Source organism: Odontesthes bonariensis, chromosome 17 (genome assembly GCF_027942865.1).
Source record: "Odontesthes bonariensis isolate fOdoBon6 chromosome 17, fOdoBon6.hap1, whole genome shotgun sequence".
NCBI classification, from domain to species: Eukaryota; Metazoa; Chordata; class Actinopteri; order Atheriniformes; family Atherinopsidae; genus Odontesthes; species Odontesthes bonariensis.
This window is the reverse complement of record NC_134522.1, coordinates 2,756,368-2,776,000: the sequence shown is the minus strand read 5'-3', so window position 1 is coordinate 2,776,000 and position 19,633 is coordinate 2,756,368. Positions and strand designations below refer to the sequence as shown.

Sequence of the window (19,633 nt, the reverse complement as noted above, 5' to 3'; positions counted from 1 at the left end):
TTAAATACTTGAACGCAGTTTTTCTAGAGAAAATAATTGTTTTGTATATGGGATTATCGTCCATCGACTCTTTTGGGCTTTCACATGCGCGAGCCTACAACCAGCCGGTGAGTGACATGCTGTTTATAAAGTTGTTTTGTAACGTCCCCATGCCAGTAATGTGAGAACCATGCATATGGTTTTGATGGTAAGGCTTGTGACTTTATTGTCGGATGGGTTATAAAGTGGTGTGACGTTTCTGCAGTGTGCAAGTTGTTGTTTTACGTGGAAGGGTTAGCGCTTGCCCCTTAGCCACCACGTATTAGCCTCGCATGACAGGCTGAGCGAACAGCGCTATCTCCACACAGGGAGCGCAGATTTGCACCAGCCTGTGTCCTACTATCAGTATTTGACAACCTCTAGCAATGGAAACACGCTTCAAATGCCCCGGAGTTCCCCTTTAATTACCGCGCAAATAACGGATTTTAGCCCGGCCCGAACCCGGCAATAATAAAAGTAGGGCCCCGAAGCCGCCCGAACCCGCGGGTCCCGTCGGGCTCGGGCAAATATTCCCAGCTCTAGTATGCAGTATGGAAGTATGTAGTATGCAGTATGCAGTTTGTAGTATGCGGTTTCGAACACAGCCAGAGCATAGAGCACCTATAGGATCCAGGTGTTCTCAGTCTGCTTAATGATCATAGAAAAAGCAGATGGTGGGTTTTAAAGCTGATCACCGGCTCTATATGAGCTTGTCTCCAGCAGCGCTGACAGTTCTGAAAGTCTCAGATCAACATCTGAGTCATTAAACATTTGAGATTCCTGAAAACACGCTGTTCAGGTCCACTGGAGGACACAAGAAGCTGTCTGCGTGACTCACTGAACAGGCTGTAAATGTTGAACCTTGAGTTTGCGCTATAGAGGAGTGGCAGTGAACCGTGTCCACCCCCTCGTCCCTCCCGCTCCTACCTTTTCTCTGCCGGCGCTGTGCTTTACTTCGCCACGACGGGACAAGAGATTCAGACGGGGATCGGGGAGAAGGACAGAAGCATGAGAGACGGATACAGTTGAGAGAACAGGTGCTAAGGCCTCCGAGTGGAGACGCAAAGCCGGCGTTTGAGTCCACCGGAGCCGTGACTCATGAATAGCTTGGAGCGACCGCCCCGGATTCACCCGACCAAGGAGCGCCCGAGGAGTAAGAGGACAGTCGTGCCTTCCCTTTCCGGGGACGAGGAGCTGAGAAAGACCTACAAATCCAACAAGATCCGGACCACAAAGTATTCCCTGCTGTCCTTCCTGCCTAAGAATCTGTTCGAGCAGCTGCACCGCTTCGCCAACGTCTACTTCATCTTCCTCGCCGCCTTGAACTTCGTCCCCGTTGTGGAGGCCTTCCAGGCCGAGGTTTCCCTGATTCCCATCATTCTGGTGCTGTCTGTCACCGCCCTGAAGGACATCTTTGAAGACTACCGCAGGTTCAACTCGGACCGCTCAATCAACAAGCTTCCCTGTCGCGTTTACAGCAGGTTGGTGAAGATGTAGCCCTGCGTTCTCTAAAAGGTTTGATCTGAAGCTCTGATCCGATGGAGCCGGCTGTGGGGCCAACACAAATTATCATTAGTTTATTAAAAGGGAAACATTTGACCAAAGAAAAGTTTTATTTGTCAGAGCCTTTAACTGAGGACGGCCTGCTGTGTTCAGGCCTGATGCAACATGTTTCATATTATTCCAGATGAACATGAGAGCAGAAAGACGGCTGTTTACACTGAAGGCTGCAGCTCCCAAATGGTTTCAGGGTTTATGTGAACTGTCCAGTTTTAGGAGGTTATCTTCGATGTTTTAGAGACTCTTTAAAACGAGGTCTTAAGACTCCCACGATGGATGGATGGATGTAGGGATGGATGATGGATGGATGGATGGATGGATGTATGGATGGATGTAGGGATGGATGATGGATGGATGTATGGATGGATGGATGGATGTAGGGATGGATGTAGGGACGGACGGATGGATGGATGGATGTAGGGATGGATGTATGGATGGATGATGGATGGATGGGTGTAGGGATGGATGTAGGGACGGACGGATGGATGGATGGATGGATGGATGGATGGATGTATGGATGGATGTAGGGATGGATGTATGGATGGATGTATGGATGGATGTAGGGATGGATGATGGATGGATGGATGTAGGGATGGATGTAGGGACGGACGGATGGATGGATGGATGGATGGATGTAGGGATGGATGTATGGATGGATGGATGGATGGATGTAGGGATGGATGATGGATGGATGGATGTATGGATGGATGTAGGGACGGACGGATGGATGGATGGATGGATGGATGTAGGGATGGATGTATGGATGGATGGATGGATGGATGGATGGATGGATGTAGGGATGGATGATGGATGGATGGATGGATGGATGGATGTAGGGATGGATGTAGGGACGGACGGATGGATGGATGGATGTAGGGATGGATGTATGGATGGATGATGGATGGATGGGTGTAGGGATGGATGATGGATGGATGTAGGGATGGATGGATGTAGGGAGGGATGGATGGATGGATGGGTGGATGGATGGATGGATGGATGTAGGGACGGATGGATGGATGGATGGATGTAGGGATGGATGTAGGGATGGATGGATGGGTGGATGGATGATGGATGGATGTAGGGACGGACGGATGGATGGATGGGTGGGTGGATGGATGTATGTAGGGATGGATGGATGGATGGATGGATGTAGGGATGGATGTAGGGACGGACGGATGGATGGGTGGATGTAGGGATGGATGGATGGATGTAGGGATGGATGTAGGGACGGACGGATGGATGGATGGGTGGGTGGATGGATGTATGTAGGGATGGATGGATGGATGAATGGATGGATGGATGTAGGGACGGATGGATGTAGGGATGGATGTAGGGGTGGATGGATGGATGGGTGGATGGATGATGGATGGATGTAGGGATAGATGTAGGGACGGATGGATGGATGGGTGGATGGATGTATGTAGGGATGGATGATGGATGGATGGATGGATGGATGTAGGGATGGATGTAGGGACGGACGGATGGATGGGTGGATGTAGGGATGGATGTAGGGATGGGTGAATGGATGGATGGATGTAGGGACGGATGGATGGATGTAGGGGTGGATGGATGGATGGGTGGATGGATGATGGATGAATGTAGGGATGGATGTAGGGACGGACGGATGGATGGATGGGTGGATGGATGTATGTAGGGATGGATGGATGAATGGATGGATGGATGGATGTATGTAGGGATGGATGGATGAATGGATGGATGGATGGATGGATGTTTGTAGGGATGGATGGATGTAGGAATTGATGGATGGATGGATGGAGGGATGGATGTAGGGGTGGATGGATGGATGGATGGATGGATAAATGGATGGATGGATGGATGTAGGAGTGGATGGATGTATGCATGCAGGGATGGATGGATGGATGGATGGATGGTTGTAGGGATGGATGGATGGATGGATGGATGGTTGGTTGTAGGGATGGATGGATGGATGTATGCATGCATGCAGGGATGGATGGATGGATGGATGGATGGTTGTAGGGATGGATGGATGTATGCATGCATGCAGGGATGGATGGATGGTTGTAGGGATGGATGGATGGATGCATGCATGCAGGGATGGATGGATGGATGGTTGTAGGGATGGATGGATGTAGGGATGGATGGATGGATGGATGGATGGATGCATGCATGCAGGGATGGATGGATGGATGTAGGGATGGATGGATGGTTGGATGGATGGAATTAGGGATGGATGGATGGATGTAGGGATGGATGGATGGTTGCAGGGATGGATGGATGGATGCATGCATGCAGGGATGGATGGATGGATGGATGGATGTAGGGATGGATGGATGGTTGTAGGGATGGATGGATGGTTGTAGGGATGGATGGATGGATGGACGGATGGATGGATGGATGGATGGTTGTAGGGATGGATGGATGGTTGTAGGGATGGATGGATGGACGGATGGATGGATGGATGGATGGTTGTAGGGATGGATGGATGGTTGTAGGGATGGATGGACGGATGGATGGATGGATGGATGGAGGGTTGTAGGGATGGATGGATGGATGGATGGATGGATGGATGGATGGATGGATGGATGGATGTAGGGATGGATGGACGGATGGATGGATGGATGGACGGATGGATGGATGGATGGATGGTTGTAGGGATGGATGGATGTAGGGATGGATGGATGGATGGATGCATGCAGGGATGGATGGATGGATGTAGGGATGGATGGATGGATGGTTGGATGGATGGAATTAGGGATGGATGGATGGATGTAGGGATGGATGGATGGATGGATGGATGTAGGGATGGATGGATGGTTGTAGGGATGGATGGATGGTTGGATGGATGGAATTAGGGATGGATGGATGGATGTAGGGATGGATGGATGGTTGGATGGATGGAATTAGGGATGGATGGATGGATGTAGGGATGGATGGATGGTTGCAGGGATGGATGGATGGATGGATGCATGCATGCAGGGATGGATGGATGGATGGATGGATGGATGGATGGATGGATGGATGGAGGGTTGTAGGGATGGATGATGGATGGATGGATGGATGGATGGAGGGTTGTAGGGATGGATGATGGATGGATGGATGGATGGATGGATGGATGGATGTATGCATGCAGAGATGGATGGATGGACGGATGGATGGATGGATGTAGGGATGGATGGATGGATGGATGGACGGATGGATGGATGGATGTAGGGATGGATGGATGGTTGTATGGATGGATGGATGGGTGGGTGGGTGGATGGATGGATGGATGGATGGATGGGTGGGTGGATGGATGGATGGATGGATGGAGGGTTGTAGGGATGGATGATGGATGGATGGATGGATGGATGGAGGGTTGTAGGGATGGATGATGGATGGATGGATGGATGGATGGAGGGTTGTAGGGATGGATGGATGGATGGATGGAGGGTTGTAGGGATGGATGGATGGATGGATGGATGACCACTACAGCTTCATCTTGGGAACGGGAAGCATCGTGTTTATTGGTGCTGGGATGTTGGGGAGAACGCTGCTTCTCTCCGGTATTCAGCTGCTTTAACTGTATTCATTCAGACACACAGTGTGTGCCATGAAGTGAAGGAGGAGTCCCAGATATGTAACCCAACCCACACTTTGAACTCCTCCAGTCGCTCATTGGAACACCAGGAAGACGGATGAAACCAAAAGGTTATCAGCTGATTATCGATGGAATTTTTACAACTCTAAATGTGATTGTGGGGCCTGGCTTCAGACCCCTCCCCAACTCTAAATGTGATTGTGGGGCCTGGCTTCAGACTCCTCCCCAACTCTAAATGTGATTGAGGGGCCTGGCTTCAGACTCCTCCCCAGCTCTAAATGTGATTGTGGGGCCTGGCTTCAGACTCCTCCCCAACTCTAAATGTGATTGTGGGGCCTGGCTTCAGACTCCTCCCCAACTCTAAATGTGATTGTGGGGCCTGGCTTCAGACCCCTCCCCGGCTCTAAATGTGATTGTGGGGCCTGGCTTCAGACTCCTCCCCAACTCTAAATGTGATTGTGGGGCCTGGCTTCAGACTCCTCCCCAACTCTAAATGTGATTGTGGGGCCTGGCTTCAGACCCCTCCCCAGCTCTAAATGTGATTGTGGGGCCTGGCTTCAGACTCCTCCCCAGCTCTAAATGTGATTGTGGGGCCTGGCTTCAGACCCCTCCCCAACTCTTAATGTGATTGTGGGGCCTGGCTTCAGACCCCTCCCCAGCTCTAAATGTGTGGGGCCTGGCTTCAGACCCCTCCCCAGCTCTAAATGTGATTGTGGGGCCTGGCTTCAGACCCCTCCCCAGCTCTAAATGTGTGGGGCCTGGCTTCAGACCCCTCCCCAGCTCTAAATGTGTGGGGCCTGGCTTCAGACCCCTCCCCAACTCTTAATGTGTTGGGCCTGGCTTCAGACCCCTCCCCAACTCTTAATGTGTGGGGCCTGGCTTCAGACCCCTCCCCAACTCTAAATGTGTGGGGCCTGGCTTCAGACCCCTCCCCAACTCTTAATGTGTGGGGCCTGGCTTCAGACCCCTCCCCGGCTCTAAATGTGATTGTGGGGCCTGGCTTCAGACCCCTCCCCGGCTCTAAATGTGATTGTGGGGCCTGGCTTCAGACCCCTCCCCGGCTCTAAATGTGATTGTGGGGCCTGGCTTCAGACCCCTCCCCCGCTCTGAGAGCATCCACCATGTTCTGCTCGGCACGCTGCCGGTGATGCAGAAGGATTCCTCTCTGAGTAAACAGACTGGGGTCAATGAACTCCTGAGCTGTTGTCTGTGCTGCTTTATTGCTGCTGGGACAGAGAGTCTGACAACAAAGCTTCTCTGTGTGAACACATAAACTTTATGAATGAATATTAAACACTTCCTGCTCTCACATTAACGGACCTGTTTTTAAACGCTGCTCTGTGGGATTAAACCACCTGAAACCGCTGCAGGTGGTCCAGAACGCGGCGGCGCGTCTGGTCTTCCATCAGCCTATCAGAGCACACGCCCCCCCCTCCGTTCACTGAGCTTCTGAAAGGATCGGATTATTGGCTAAATTACAATCAGACTGAGTTATTAAGTTCAATCGGACAAGAAATTGGATCAGATCGGATTACTCACAGTCGGATTAAGACTAGGTTGTTCCCAAAAGGCGAATCAGTAACAACTGTCAGCAGGGTTAGGTAACCCTAGGTAAAACTTAAGTAAACCCTCGGTAACCCTTAGGTAACCCTTAGCTAACCCTAGGTAACCCTAGGTAACCCTTAGCTAACCATAGGTAACCCTTAGGTAACCCTTAGCTAACCATAGGTAACCCTCGGTAACCCTTAGGTAACCCTAGGTAACCCTTAGCTAACCATAGGTAACCCTTAGGTAACCCTTAGCTAACCATAGGTAACCCTCGGTAACCCTTAGGTAACCCTAGGTAACCCTTAGCTAACCATAGGTAACCCTCGGTAACCCTTAGGTAACCCTTAGCTAACCCTATGTAAACCCTTAGGTTAACCCTTAGTTAACCCCTAGGTAACCCTTAGGTAAACCCTAGGTAACCCTAAGTAACCCTGACATGCTTTTTGCCTCTGATCCGATTCATTCACCGCCATATATCCAAGGATAATTACCCTTGCTCGAATAAGGAGCATAACCCAACTATAGCTGTAATCCAATTAATCTCATCATGTGGACCCACTGACTGCTGGTCTAACTGGTGGTTTTCCTGCCAAATGCATGAACATAATCATTCTCTGATTCTTCTGTTAGAAGAAAATACTGGAGACGAACTGCTTCTTTCCATTCTTAGGTTCGTCTTAAGGCTGAATTTGCTAAAAGGAACGATGGCATGCATCGCTGCTGGTCTGCTTGAGATAGATGCTTGGAGCAGCTTCTCTAACTCACTCTGACACATCAGTCCTTTAATCCTTGGATTATCCTTCAGGTGACAGTCAGCTGACTGCATAACTGACCTGATCTGGCTGCTGGAGTTCAGATTTGAGACCATCATAACACCCAGATGTCTGTCTTGGTTTGTGGTTTATAAGCTTATAAGTCTAAGTTTGACCTTGGCTCCAAAGACAATGACCTCTGTGTTAATATATACCTCTGTACAAGCATCCAGTTGTTCATAGTTTGAGGTACTAAACGAGTGCCCGTAAGGTTTGTAGATGTAGATTTGTGGCTTTGCATGGTCTGAGCCAGTGGGAGCATGTGATTGTTGTATAAAAGAGGCCCCAGAATTGAACCCTGAGGAACTCCAGGTGCCATTTCTGACCGATCAGGTGTGCAGTTACCTTTAGGCACCGAGTCGTCTCTGTATTTTGGGTAGAAAACACAAACGCTGTGTCGTGGTTGACCAATCAGAACCATTGCTGTTGTCTTTGTTTAACACTCTTTGTGCTAAAATGGACTTATTCTGGCAGAATGACCCAAAATTACACAACATATCTGTAGATTTGTGTTAAATGTGCTTTTTATGCATCAGTGCTTGAGCTAAAGTATGTTATGGGTGCTTCCCGACGCATTGGAGTGATGTTGTTGTCTCTTCTTCTTCTTCCTGATAATCATCGCGTCACGTCGTCCCGCAGCCTGCAGAAAGACTACATCGCCCGCTGCTGGAAGGATGTGCGAGTCGGCGACTTTGTCCGCCTGTCCTGCAATGACATCATCCCGGCCGACTTGCTGCTGCTGTATTCCTCTGACCCGCGGGGGGTTTGTTACATCGAGACCGCCAACCTGGATGGAGAGACCAACCTGAAACAGAGACAGGTGGTTTCAGACCTCCCACTGCAGGTACGTGGTCTCTTTTAACCTGGACTGGGTTCACAGTGTGTAAACTCCTCCTCCTCTGGGAGTAGAAGTGGATTATTATGTCTTAGATCTGCCTGCTCCTAAATCTGAGCCCCTTTAAAGCAAGTCCACGTCTCTTAATGTGTCTTTGTTGTCCTTTTAATTCAGTTTTGGTGTATTCAGACATATGTAGGTAGGGATTTCAGTTAGGCACCAGACACTTTTTTACCTGTGCTCCTGTAAAAATCCCCACATACATCCTTCAGACTACGCTACGACTGATGTGCCAAGGAAGAATAACACAGGCACGATTTTCCCTATTTCAACCTACTTTAGCCAATGTTGCACAGGTCTACCAAAGAGTGAAGAGGTTGTATTCGCAGGCTTTGGGTGCGGATAGTCGCCCACATTTTACCAATCGAACCGTAGTAGACTGTATGATCCACTACACATTGATGGATTGCCGTCATCGTGGTCATGGACATCAGGAAATTCTTACATTGGAGAGTCAGGGCCTGGTTACATGAAAACGTTTTTCACTATAACCGATATTTTTGCTTATCGTTTGGCTGTCGCGGCCGTATGGAGCCGGCGTTCTGGGTACCCCAAAACGATATTTTTTTAGGGGTGGGACGATGTGCTTTGGTCGCAATTTGATTGGATCACGATTCTTGATAATTGCGAATCTACAAGTATTGCGATTCGATATAATCAGTAATTGCAATTTTCTTTTCCTTCTTAAAAAACAAACAAGTTGAATCATAAACTTCTAGAATGAATGTCGTTCCCATAAACAACGCACACTGTGTCAGTCAGTCCAGCAGCTGATATTTATTTAAACTGAGACAAAAAGAGGCATTTTTTAAAGTTTACAGTTACAAAATTAATTTAAATGTCCACACGGCACAAATGTGGGCTAGTTTTAACATAACTTAATGTAATGAAATGATGAAGTGTTTCTGGACACGGATATGACGTAATATAATCGATTCCATGGAGAAAAATCCCTTAAAAAAATCGCGATATGTACATGAATCGATTTTTTTTTTTCGCCCACCCCTGATATTTTTGGAGAATGGGTTCCACAGTGGGAAGACCTAGGAACACCGCTGTTCCGTTGCCATTGTTACAGCCAGAACGGATTTGTTTACATCTGCGTCACAGCCACATGACCAACGCCAGTGACGTATACGGCTTCGCACGCAACATCCATTCAAAATCCGGAAGAAGACGACAACACAACAAGGACAGACAGCGATCATCATGGGACCCACAACATTGATAGTAGCACTGCTGCAGACACTGCTAACTACAGCGGCGTTGTTGAAGGACCAACGTGAGCTTCACGCTGGTAGAAGTAGGGGCGTACACGCATGCGCATTGCTTCTTCTATTGTTCTGGTGTAACCGGTGGGGGTGGCTTACAGCGCACATAGAGCTGTGGCGTGTGTACTGCATCGTTTTCAGCAAGCGTGGCGTTGCCATGAGGACCTGAAGCTTTCCTGTGTGGTCGCAATAATTTTCGTACTCGGTTTAAAAAAAAAAAAAACCCTGTTTCATTTTCGTGTAGCTGTAGCCTCAGAAGCAACAAGGAGAACTGAGAATGAAGTGGAGGGAGGTGAGAGATTTGTTTTCTCTGTAGTGTCGACACCCACGCCTACCTATAGGCCACTTCTTACACCAAATACACAACGTTTGCATTTAGGCTTAAACAGCGTCTGGTTCCACGGCAGATGAATTAATGCGAGACAATATCCTATTCTGCCTTTTATAGCCTATTTACTAAACTATCTTAGGCATCAAAAATGGGTAAAATGTGGGTAGGCTAGTTTAAAAGGCTACTCAATCAGGGGAATAACTTATCAGACCATATCAGGTACTCTTAATTTAGGATTTTGACTTTTTATTGTGCAATATTCCCTCTTATAGAAGTATTTATTGACTGTGTTACAGTAAGATTAAAACATGTTCAGTACCTGGACTGAAATATTACTGAAATATACTGTGCATAATGTGAATTTTAGTAACATTTCCGCTTGTAAAAGGCTGACTTGATTATGTTTGATGAGCCACAGAAGGAGGAATTGAAAAGCTAAATGGCTGAACTCAAAGGTGTTTTTATTTGCTTAGATAGCCTGTAGCTCTGTTAGACCTGTTGAGGTTCATGCACATATGAATAAATGTTCTTATACATCCATTAAAGGCTCATTTTCTGTATACAGTAAGGCAGTGTTGGTGGGGAGGGTCTGGCTGGGGGCCTGGGCCCCCGTACAGCTGTAGGCCCGGCACCGCCCCTGATTTCAGTTGTCGTAGAGATGACTGCTTCTGGGATCCAGGTTAGCTTCAGTGATTCTGAAACTGAGACCGTTATTATCTACTTATTATCTGCAGTGGTGAGCAGAGAGGCATGTCTCACCTCTCGGCATGTTCAGCCTTGTTGTTGATTGGAAACCAAAGCACAAAACATTGGCAGGTTCCAGCTCTGACGTCCGGGAACAGTTCAGAGGCTGCAGGGTTCGAGCTTGATTTTATTCTAATGACGTCGTCCCTCCGGCCAGCGAAGGCTGCGACGCCCGGCTGGTGCTGAGCGTCGGGCGTGTAGATCAGGGCTGGCCAACCGGTCAGAGACTAAGAGCCGCATTTTTTACTGTGTTACCACAAAGACCCACATTATTTTGAAAAATGACCGAAATCTCTCCGTTACATCCGTCTGTTCTGGTCACGTGACGCATCAACGCTGTAATAAACCCACGAACCGAGCAAAATGAGTCAAAAACAGGCGTGTTTGGAAAGCTTCTTCCCAGCGAGGAGACAGAAGAAGAGGCTGTGACCACTAAGAAAAAGAAAGCTGCATTTTGAAGGCATGTTTAAGCGTTACCATAGCGACCAGAGATTGTTAGGAGGCAGAGAGGATGTTATGTCGGGAGGACGCTGCTAATAAAGTTGCGTACGAGTACACAGTTGATTCAAGTTTATTATTATATTTACTAAATACCGCAGTGTCTTAATGGTGTTAAAACGGTGTTAAAACAGCGTTAAAACCTAAGCAGAACCGGGGTGTATGGACCCAGAAGGTTTAGGCTGGTGGTGTGTATTCATGCTGTTGAACTGTGTGTTTTCCAGGGGTCAGAGTTCACCCCTGAGAGCTTCCACAGTCGTATCGAGTGTGAGAACCCCAACAATGACCTCAGCAGGTTCAGAGGTTACATGTGAGTTTGCTTTTATCCCACAGTCCTTAAACGCCTCACACATCTGCTTCAGACCCCCTCACCGTGTGCATGTGTGTGTGCACGTGTGTGTGCATGTGTGTGTGTGCACGTTCCACAGAGAGCACTCGGGTGGCGTTCGGGTGGGGCTGCACAGCAGCAACCTGCTGCTGAGGAGCTGCACCATCCGTAACACTGAGACTGTGGTCGGCATCGTGGTCTACGCTGGTGAGTTTTACCCATGATGCATCAGAAACACCCCCCTCATCCAGAGGTGTGACCAGAATGGCATGTGTGGGGGGGCAGTTAGCTCATCTGGGGGGGCAGAAAACAATACCTGAAAAAAAACGGTGGAAAACCACTATTACAACTTCAAGCATCATCATAATAATAAAAATAATAATAATTATTAAAAAAAAAAGATAATAATAATAAAAATAATAAAAAAATTAATAATAATAATAATTAAAAAATATATATATAATAATAATAGTAATAATTCAATTCTGTAGTGAAAATATGGTCACACTAGCATAAATCATGACCGTCAATTTTGTTAACAGTGTGGAATTTATTTATGAAGTTTTTTTTTTTTGAGGGTTTAAATTCAAGTAGATACTTGGGGCGAGACATCCAGCCAACTCCAGCTTTTTATTACCTTCATGAAGTCTACATTTCAGATCATTATATACAACAAAAACATCCGAAAATGTGAAAATCGCCTTTTTTTTCCAGCAGCAAGGGGTTAAGGTTACGGAGGGGGAAAACACGGTAACAAAGAAATAAATAAAGATATAAACTTTGCAAATATATGCTTTTTTAAAATCACCACCTGCATTTATTCTATCAATACAAGACACAAACAGAGATAATAAATCGTGTACTTTTTTCTGGCCAGTTTTCTTTGGATGGACAGGGCATTTCTCAGGGGGGCAGGACCCCCCAGCCCCCCCGTAGCCACGCCCCTGCCCTCATCAGTTAGTTCAGAGGCCGACTCAGGATGCAGGATTTCTGCAGACTGACTCGTAACAAACAGCTTTCACTGGTCAGCGGTTGTAAAGTTGTGGCGGTTTGATTCGGCCGTGACCTCGAGCTAAAGTTTGCACGCCAACATCAGAGGATTTATATTCTATGAGCCGGTCAAAAAGCTGCTTTCTGTTGGTTCTGGGGAAGATAACACAGGTGCACCCAGCAGGTGAGTGGGGGCAGCCGCCCTCACTCACCTGCAGGAGCAGACCGGTGTTGATGCAACACTCTGTTGGGCTGCAGGAAGATGGGGGCGCCGCCACACGAGTGGAGTTTACAGTCCAAACATGGCCTGATCGTTCAGGCCTGACCAAACAATAAAACTAGAGCTGGGTAACGATTTAAAATCTTTAATCTAATTAATCACATGATTTCCCTGATTAATCACGATTAATCTCATTTGTACGCAGAATCCAAAACTGAATCCAAAAGTAGTGTATAGCTTTTAGCATTTAGCTTTATTTTAAATGTGCTGCCATATGAATGAAAGTGCCATAACATTTGTTGTGCAAACACACTTTTAACATCAGCATCTTTCTGTAGTTTTTATGTAGAAGCCTCGCTCCACTGTCTGTTTCCTTGAATGACTTGCTGCTATCAGTTGTGTGTTTTGCCTTTAAGTGATATTTTAGACTGGAACTACTACGCTGAGAAGACAATTCAACTTGGCAGAGTTTACAGATGACTTTGGTTCTGTCGACTCCGCCGTCTGGAAGAACTTTAACATGAAAATGGCAGAGTAAAAGTTCCGTACCCTTCTCCATGTTTGGTGGATCCGCCGATTACTTTCTTTTCCTGTTCCACAGCAGACAGCAGCAGACTTTTACAGAATAAAAGCCTGTGAGCAACAGACTTTTACAAAATAAAAGCCTGTGAGCGACAGACTTTTACAAAATAAAAGCCTGTGAGCAACAGACTTTTACAATAATAAAATAAATAATAAAACCTGCGTTAATGCGCGATAAAATATTTATCAGCGTTAAATAATTAGCGAGTTAAAGCGATAACAACTCTATAAAATGGCACCTGAACCCAGGACACCTCCTGTCACTCTGATATTTAAGGCTCTTACTTCCCTTTTTCTGATTTCGCTGCTTTGTTTTCTGCTGAGTTTCTCCACACCGAGCTGAGCCAGATGAGCGCTCGGATCAGAGTCGGATTCCTTCTGAATCTTCGGTTTTTCCACTGAACTCTGTTCTCCTGACTCAGGCCATGAGACCAAAGCCATGATGAACAACAGCGGGCCGAGGTACAAGCGCAGCCAGCTGGAGAAGCGGCTGAACACGGACGTCCTGTGGTGCGTCTTCCTGCTGCTCGCCATGTGCCTGACGGCCGCCGTAGGTGAGGACCGACGCATGAAAACAGCCACACTCGTGTTTGTTCTTCTTCTGCATTTCTGTTTAACGCCGATGTGTTTCAGGTCACGGCCTCTGGTTTAAGAACTTCAGAGACTCCGTCTTCCAGGTGGATGGAGACACGCCTCCCGCCCTGGCCGGGTTCTACGTCTTCTGGACTATGATCATTGTTCTGCAGGTGTGTTCGGTCAAAAGCCAAAAACAGGGACTTTGCCTGCTGATTATCAATAATATCACTCTCTATTATCAACTCCAGTCATAAAGTACTGTGTAAAAGTCCTGATTCAGCCTCATATCTTTAAATGTTTCCATGGTAACAGCTGCAGAGATTCACTGAAACATGATCAAACATGAACATAAACCCAGAATCTGAGGTTAAAAACAGAGTTTTTGCTGGATGTTTTCCTCTTTCTTAAGGACATCACTTTCAGATCCTGTTCATCTGCTGTAGATAGTTCTTTAGGCCTGACACTTCTTCTTCTGTCCTCCACTTGTCCAGTTTCCTCAAATGTTTTAAGGACACACTGCACACCATGCTGAGATATGCCAAGTTTTCAGCTAACAGCTCTTTGGGAATCACCTTGTTGCTGCAGAAATCCTGTTTTCTGTCTGTCACACTGTGTTATCTTTGCTGTTTTTCACACATGCAGCTAAAGAAATGGGAACAAATCTTAATTCCAGTCTGAAACCCACAAAGAGCTTCTAGATTATTCATTTCTGGTGGCATAAAACAGTTAAATCATTTCATTTATATTAATTGTTCCATAATTAGTCATTAGATTATATCTTATATTCCTTTTTTAAGCTTTAAATTGAATCTTATTTACTTTTTCTTGATGTTGAATAACATATAATTCTTATTATTGTCTGGTTTTTTTCCTACTTTTCTACTTTTAGACGTGATAACATTCATTTTTTTTGAGGATTAGGATTTTTTTTAAACTGAATTTCTTATATTAATTTGACTCTTTTGATAACTGAAAGCAGTTTTAATGTAAATGTACAAACTAGTTGAAACTATGAAGCTGTTTTTCACAGATGCAGCTAAAGAAATGGGAACAAATGATGTGTCTCTGTGACAGGCTGCTGGGAACAAAGTTTCAGACACTTATTAGACATCTTCCCTTGAGTTAGGAGCCTTTTTCCTGCCTGAATGCTTCATAGCTCAGAGTTAAGTGGTTGTCCTGCTGTGTGAATAAATCATAAAAACAGGATTCTATGAGACACTAATGGGTGATGCTGGTTAGGTGCTCAGTGTAAAGGATCCAAATCCACTTTGAAACAGCTGAAAAATCAATAATTTAATCAGTTAAAACAAACAAAGCTGTGAAAATTGATTTTATTTGGTGGAAACAGTCGTCACATAATTTTATTTTTATTTATTGGTTTTGAAATCATTTTCAGCTCAGAAGTAACTAAAACATTTGAACTTAAGGCCTGCAACAAGCTGGTTATCAGAGTCCCAGATCAGAGGATTCCTGGAGTTCACGTTGGTAAAACATGTTTTTTATTCATAGATGCAACTATGTGCTGATACTGTTGAGCCATAAAACCAAAGATATCTGAAAAGAAATGTAAACTTTTATTGGTTTCAAAGCATTATGCAACCCTTTCTGCTTTCCTGGGTGTTTACGGTCAGCGCTGGTTGTTACCATTAATTGTGGTCTTATCAGTAAAGGAAGAAGGAAATGTGTTTACAGGTCAGAGTCCAAGTCAGAGAGAGTTAGGTGTGTTGGGCGAGTCTCTGTTATCTGGGAACTGAGAGTTAACCAATCAGGGGTCAGATACAGCCTGATTTAACCGACGTTGCAAAGAGACGGAGAAGCCTTCACCTGTTTGTGTGTCAGGATATCAGAGCTTCCTCATCTCTCTCATCCCCAGACCTGAAATTAGCCGGATTCCCAGTTTTCACATCATAATAATCAAATCAAAATCAAATTTATTTATATAGCACATTTCATGTACAAAACAGTTCAAAGTGCTTCACATAAAATAAAAGCATTGCAACGGAGTGGAAGAAGCATTAAAAATACATGAAAGAATATAAAGAGAAACAAATAAAATAATTTCAATTATTAAAAGAATATAAAGAAAAAAGAAATAAAATAATTCAAATGATTCAAATAATATAAAGAGAGAAATAAAAGAATTAAAAGAATATAAAGAGAAAGAAATAAAGTAATTAAAATTATTGAAAGAATATAAAGAGAAACAAATAAAATAATTTCAATTATTAAAATAATATAAAGAAAAAAGAAATAAAATAATTCAAATGATTCAAATAATATAAAGAGAGAAATAAAAGAATTAAAAGAATATAAAGAGAAAGAAATAAAATAATTAAAATACATAAAAAAATATAAAGAGAAACAAATAAGATCATTAAAATGATTAAAAGAACATAAAGAGAAATAAATTAAATAAATAAAATGATTAAAAGAATATAAAGAGAAATAAATAAAAGAATTAAAAGAATATAAAGAGAAACAAATAAGATAATTAAAATGATTAAAAGAACATAAAGACAAATAAATTAAATAATTAAAATGATTAAAAGAATATAAAGAGAAATAAATAAAATAATTAGAATAATTAAAATAATATAAAGAGAAAGATGTAAAAAAAATAAAATGATTAAAAGAATATAAAGAGAAAGAAATGAAATTATTTAAATGAATTTAAAAACAAGCAACAGTCCAGATAAGTTCAAAGATAGCGTGCAGATTTCATGCATAGACACATGAGAACAGAAATGTTTTTAACCTGGATTTAAAAATGTCTCCATTTGGTGAAAGTTTAATCTCCACTGGCAGTTTGTTCCACTTGTTTGCAGCATAACAGCTAAATGCTGCTTCTCCATGTTTAGTCTGGACTCTGGACTGGACCAGCTGACCTGAGTCCTTGGATCTAAGAGCTCTGCTGGCTTTATATTCTCTGAACAGATCACAGATTGTAAACCATCAGCAGGCTTTTAAAATCTATTCTGTGACTGACTGGAAGCCAGAGTAAAGATTTTAAAGCTGCTGTGATGTGTTCAGATCTCTTAGTCCGGGTTAAAACTCCAGCAGCAGCGTTCTGGATGAGCTGCAGATGTTTAATGCTCTTTGTGGGAAGTCCAGTTAAAAGAGCATTACAGTGATGGAGTCTGCTGGAGATGAATGCATGGATGAGTTTCTCCTGGTCTGTTTGGGAGAGGAAACCTTTAATTCTGTTGATGTTTCTGAGGTGGTAAAAAGCTGCCTTGGTGACAGCTTTGATGTGGCTGCTGAAAGTCAGATCTGAGTCTATCAACACTCCGAGGTTACCAACTTGGTCAGTGATTGTAAGGTCCCGAGTCTCAAGATATTTACCAACGCTGACCCTCTTCTCTTTGCTACCAAACAGAATGATCTCAGTTTGGTCTTCATTTAACTGTAGAAAATTCTCTCTCATCCAGGTGTTTACTTCCTCCAGACACTGACACAGTACGTCTGCTGGGCTGCAGTCGTCCGGTGACAGAGACACATAAAGTTGTGTATCGTCTGCATAACTGTGATAATTGATGTTAAAATTCTGCAGTATCTGACCCAAAGGGAGCATATACAAGTTAAACAGAAGAGGTCCAAGAATTGACCCCTGGGGGACTCCACAAGTCATGGCCACTCGCTCAGATTCATAGCTGCCAACTGTAACAAAATAACTCCGGCCTTCTAAGTTGGACCTGAACCAGTTAAGGACCGCTCCAGAAAGTCCAACCCAGTTACCGTGTTGCCATTTTTATTCGTCACAATCACAAGATGTCACATATTCTATGAATATAATATTTTGTCCACATCTGTCTGCATGAGCAAACACCACATCTGCACGTTTTGGGGAGGAGGACACTCACAAATGTTTGTCTACGGAGACAGGTTTAGGATTTAGTGACATCTAGTGGTGAAGTTGTAGATTGCCAACTAAATATCCCTTATTTTACCCTCCCTGTTTCAGGTGAAACTACCTGAGGACTCAGTAAATATCTCAGTGGACGGTGAAGGAGACACATAAAGTTGTGTATCGTCTGCATAAACTGTGATAATTGATGTTAAAGTTCTGCAATATCTGACCCAAAGGGAGCATATACAAGTTAAACAGAAGAGGTCCAAGAATTGACCCCTGGGGGACTCCACAAGTCATGGCCACTCGCTCAGATTCATAGCTGCCAATTGTAACAAAATAACTCCGGCCTTCTAAGTAGGACCTGAACCAGTTAAGGACCGCTCCAGAAATGCATAATTGGTTCAGTAACTGATTTCTGTCCAACAGGTGCTGATCCCCATTTCTCTCTACGTGTCCATTGAGATCGTGAAACTGGGTCAGATCTACTTCATCCACAACGACGCCGACCTGTACAACGCGGAGATGGACTCCAGGATCCAGTGCCGGGCCCTCAACATCACGGAGGACCTGGGTCAGATCCAGTACCTGTTCTCAGACAAGACGGGAACGCTGACCGAGAACAAGATGGTGTTCCGCCGCTGCAGCATTTACGGGATCGAATACCCGCACCAGGAAAACGGTAAGCAGTGGGGGGGGGAATCAGCCGAGCCGAAATCAGTCGGCCTGAAGCTGATTTCTCTTAAGCTCTAAACTCTGTAAACTTTAGCAACATTTGAAACATTTTCAGGTGAGAAAGTAGTCGTTTAGATCCCCAACGTGTTGAAAACCTGACAAAATACCGGCTGTTTACAATTTTGTTCCCACGACTTCGGCACTACTAAAGCTAGCCGCAGTGAGCAACGCACTTCCGGTTATTTTCACAAAATAAAATACCCGTTGTCTTTTATCATAGGGAAAGCCATTACCATACAATTGGTGCTTTTGTTTTGAAAACAGGAAGTGAACCTACCCTCGTTGTAGCTAGCTTGAAACTGCCGTTTTGACAGGAAATGACGATCGGCGACGTCACGTTACGTTGCATCTTGGGTAGTTTGAGTATGAGTAGTAACCTCATGATGCATACCCAACATTTCAGACAATCTAGTATGCATCCGGGAACTTAAAAAAAGTTAAAGTTAGTTGGAGTAGTGGGAGTTAGTAGGAGAAGTAGGCGGTTTCGAACACAGCCCTGATGGTGAAAACTGACGAAATGGGACAAAAAACGGGCTCCAACCAAGACCGGCTCTGCCTCCAATCAGCGGCTGTCCTGGTTAGATTTACGCCCTGGGCGAACCATCCCTTACCCCGACACCAACACAACAACATATTATATTATTTGTATTATTTTTATTATATATAATCTTAAATACAAAAAGGTACAAAAAGAACTGAGAAAAAAACACGATAAATACATTAAATACAGTATATAAATATCAATCACAAATCCTTAAATAACCTCAAAATCCTAAAAAAAAAACCTAAGAAAGCTAAAAATGAGTCAATAAAGGCTACTCTATGGAGCATAAAACAAAGATTCCTGCAGTTATGATACCAACAGAGCTCAGACTGTAGCAGCTGTTTTCACCCTGTTTACACACTGGAAAAAATGCCCCTCCAAAAATAAGTAAGAAAAACAACAAATAAAAGACGTTTTTGCTTGAAATAAGCAAGAAAAATCTGCCAATGGAACTAGTGAAAATTGGCTTGTCAAGATTTCTTGAAATAAAATGTGATATTTAGGACTTTTGAGTTAAAAGTGATCTTGAAATTAGCTTAAAAACCTCTTTAAATGAAAACAAATTCTTGTTTCAT

General features: G+C 44.3%; 1 protein-coding gene across 1 annotated transcript in view; it reads left to right on the top strand.

The window, feature by feature from the left end:
* The window catches only part of atp10d (ATPase phospholipid transporting 10D), a 61,878-nt gene that overhangs the window by 19,198 nt on the left and 23,047 nt on the right, over window positions 1-19,633 (top strand). Inside the window, exons 4-9 of the mRNA XM_075487986.1 lie at window positions 8,137-8,341; window positions 11,461-11,546; window positions 11,665-11,771; window positions 13,779-13,910; window positions 13,990-14,102; window positions 18,209-18,461. Of these exons, the coding sequence (XP_075344101.1) occupies window positions 8,137-8,341; window positions 11,461-11,546; window positions 11,665-11,771; window positions 13,779-13,910; window positions 13,990-14,102; window positions 18,209-18,461 (896 nt within the window). The remainder of the gene's footprint in view (window positions 1-8,136; window positions 8,342-11,460; window positions 11,547-11,664; window positions 11,772-13,778; window positions 13,911-13,989; window positions 14,103-18,208; window positions 18,462-19,633) is intronic.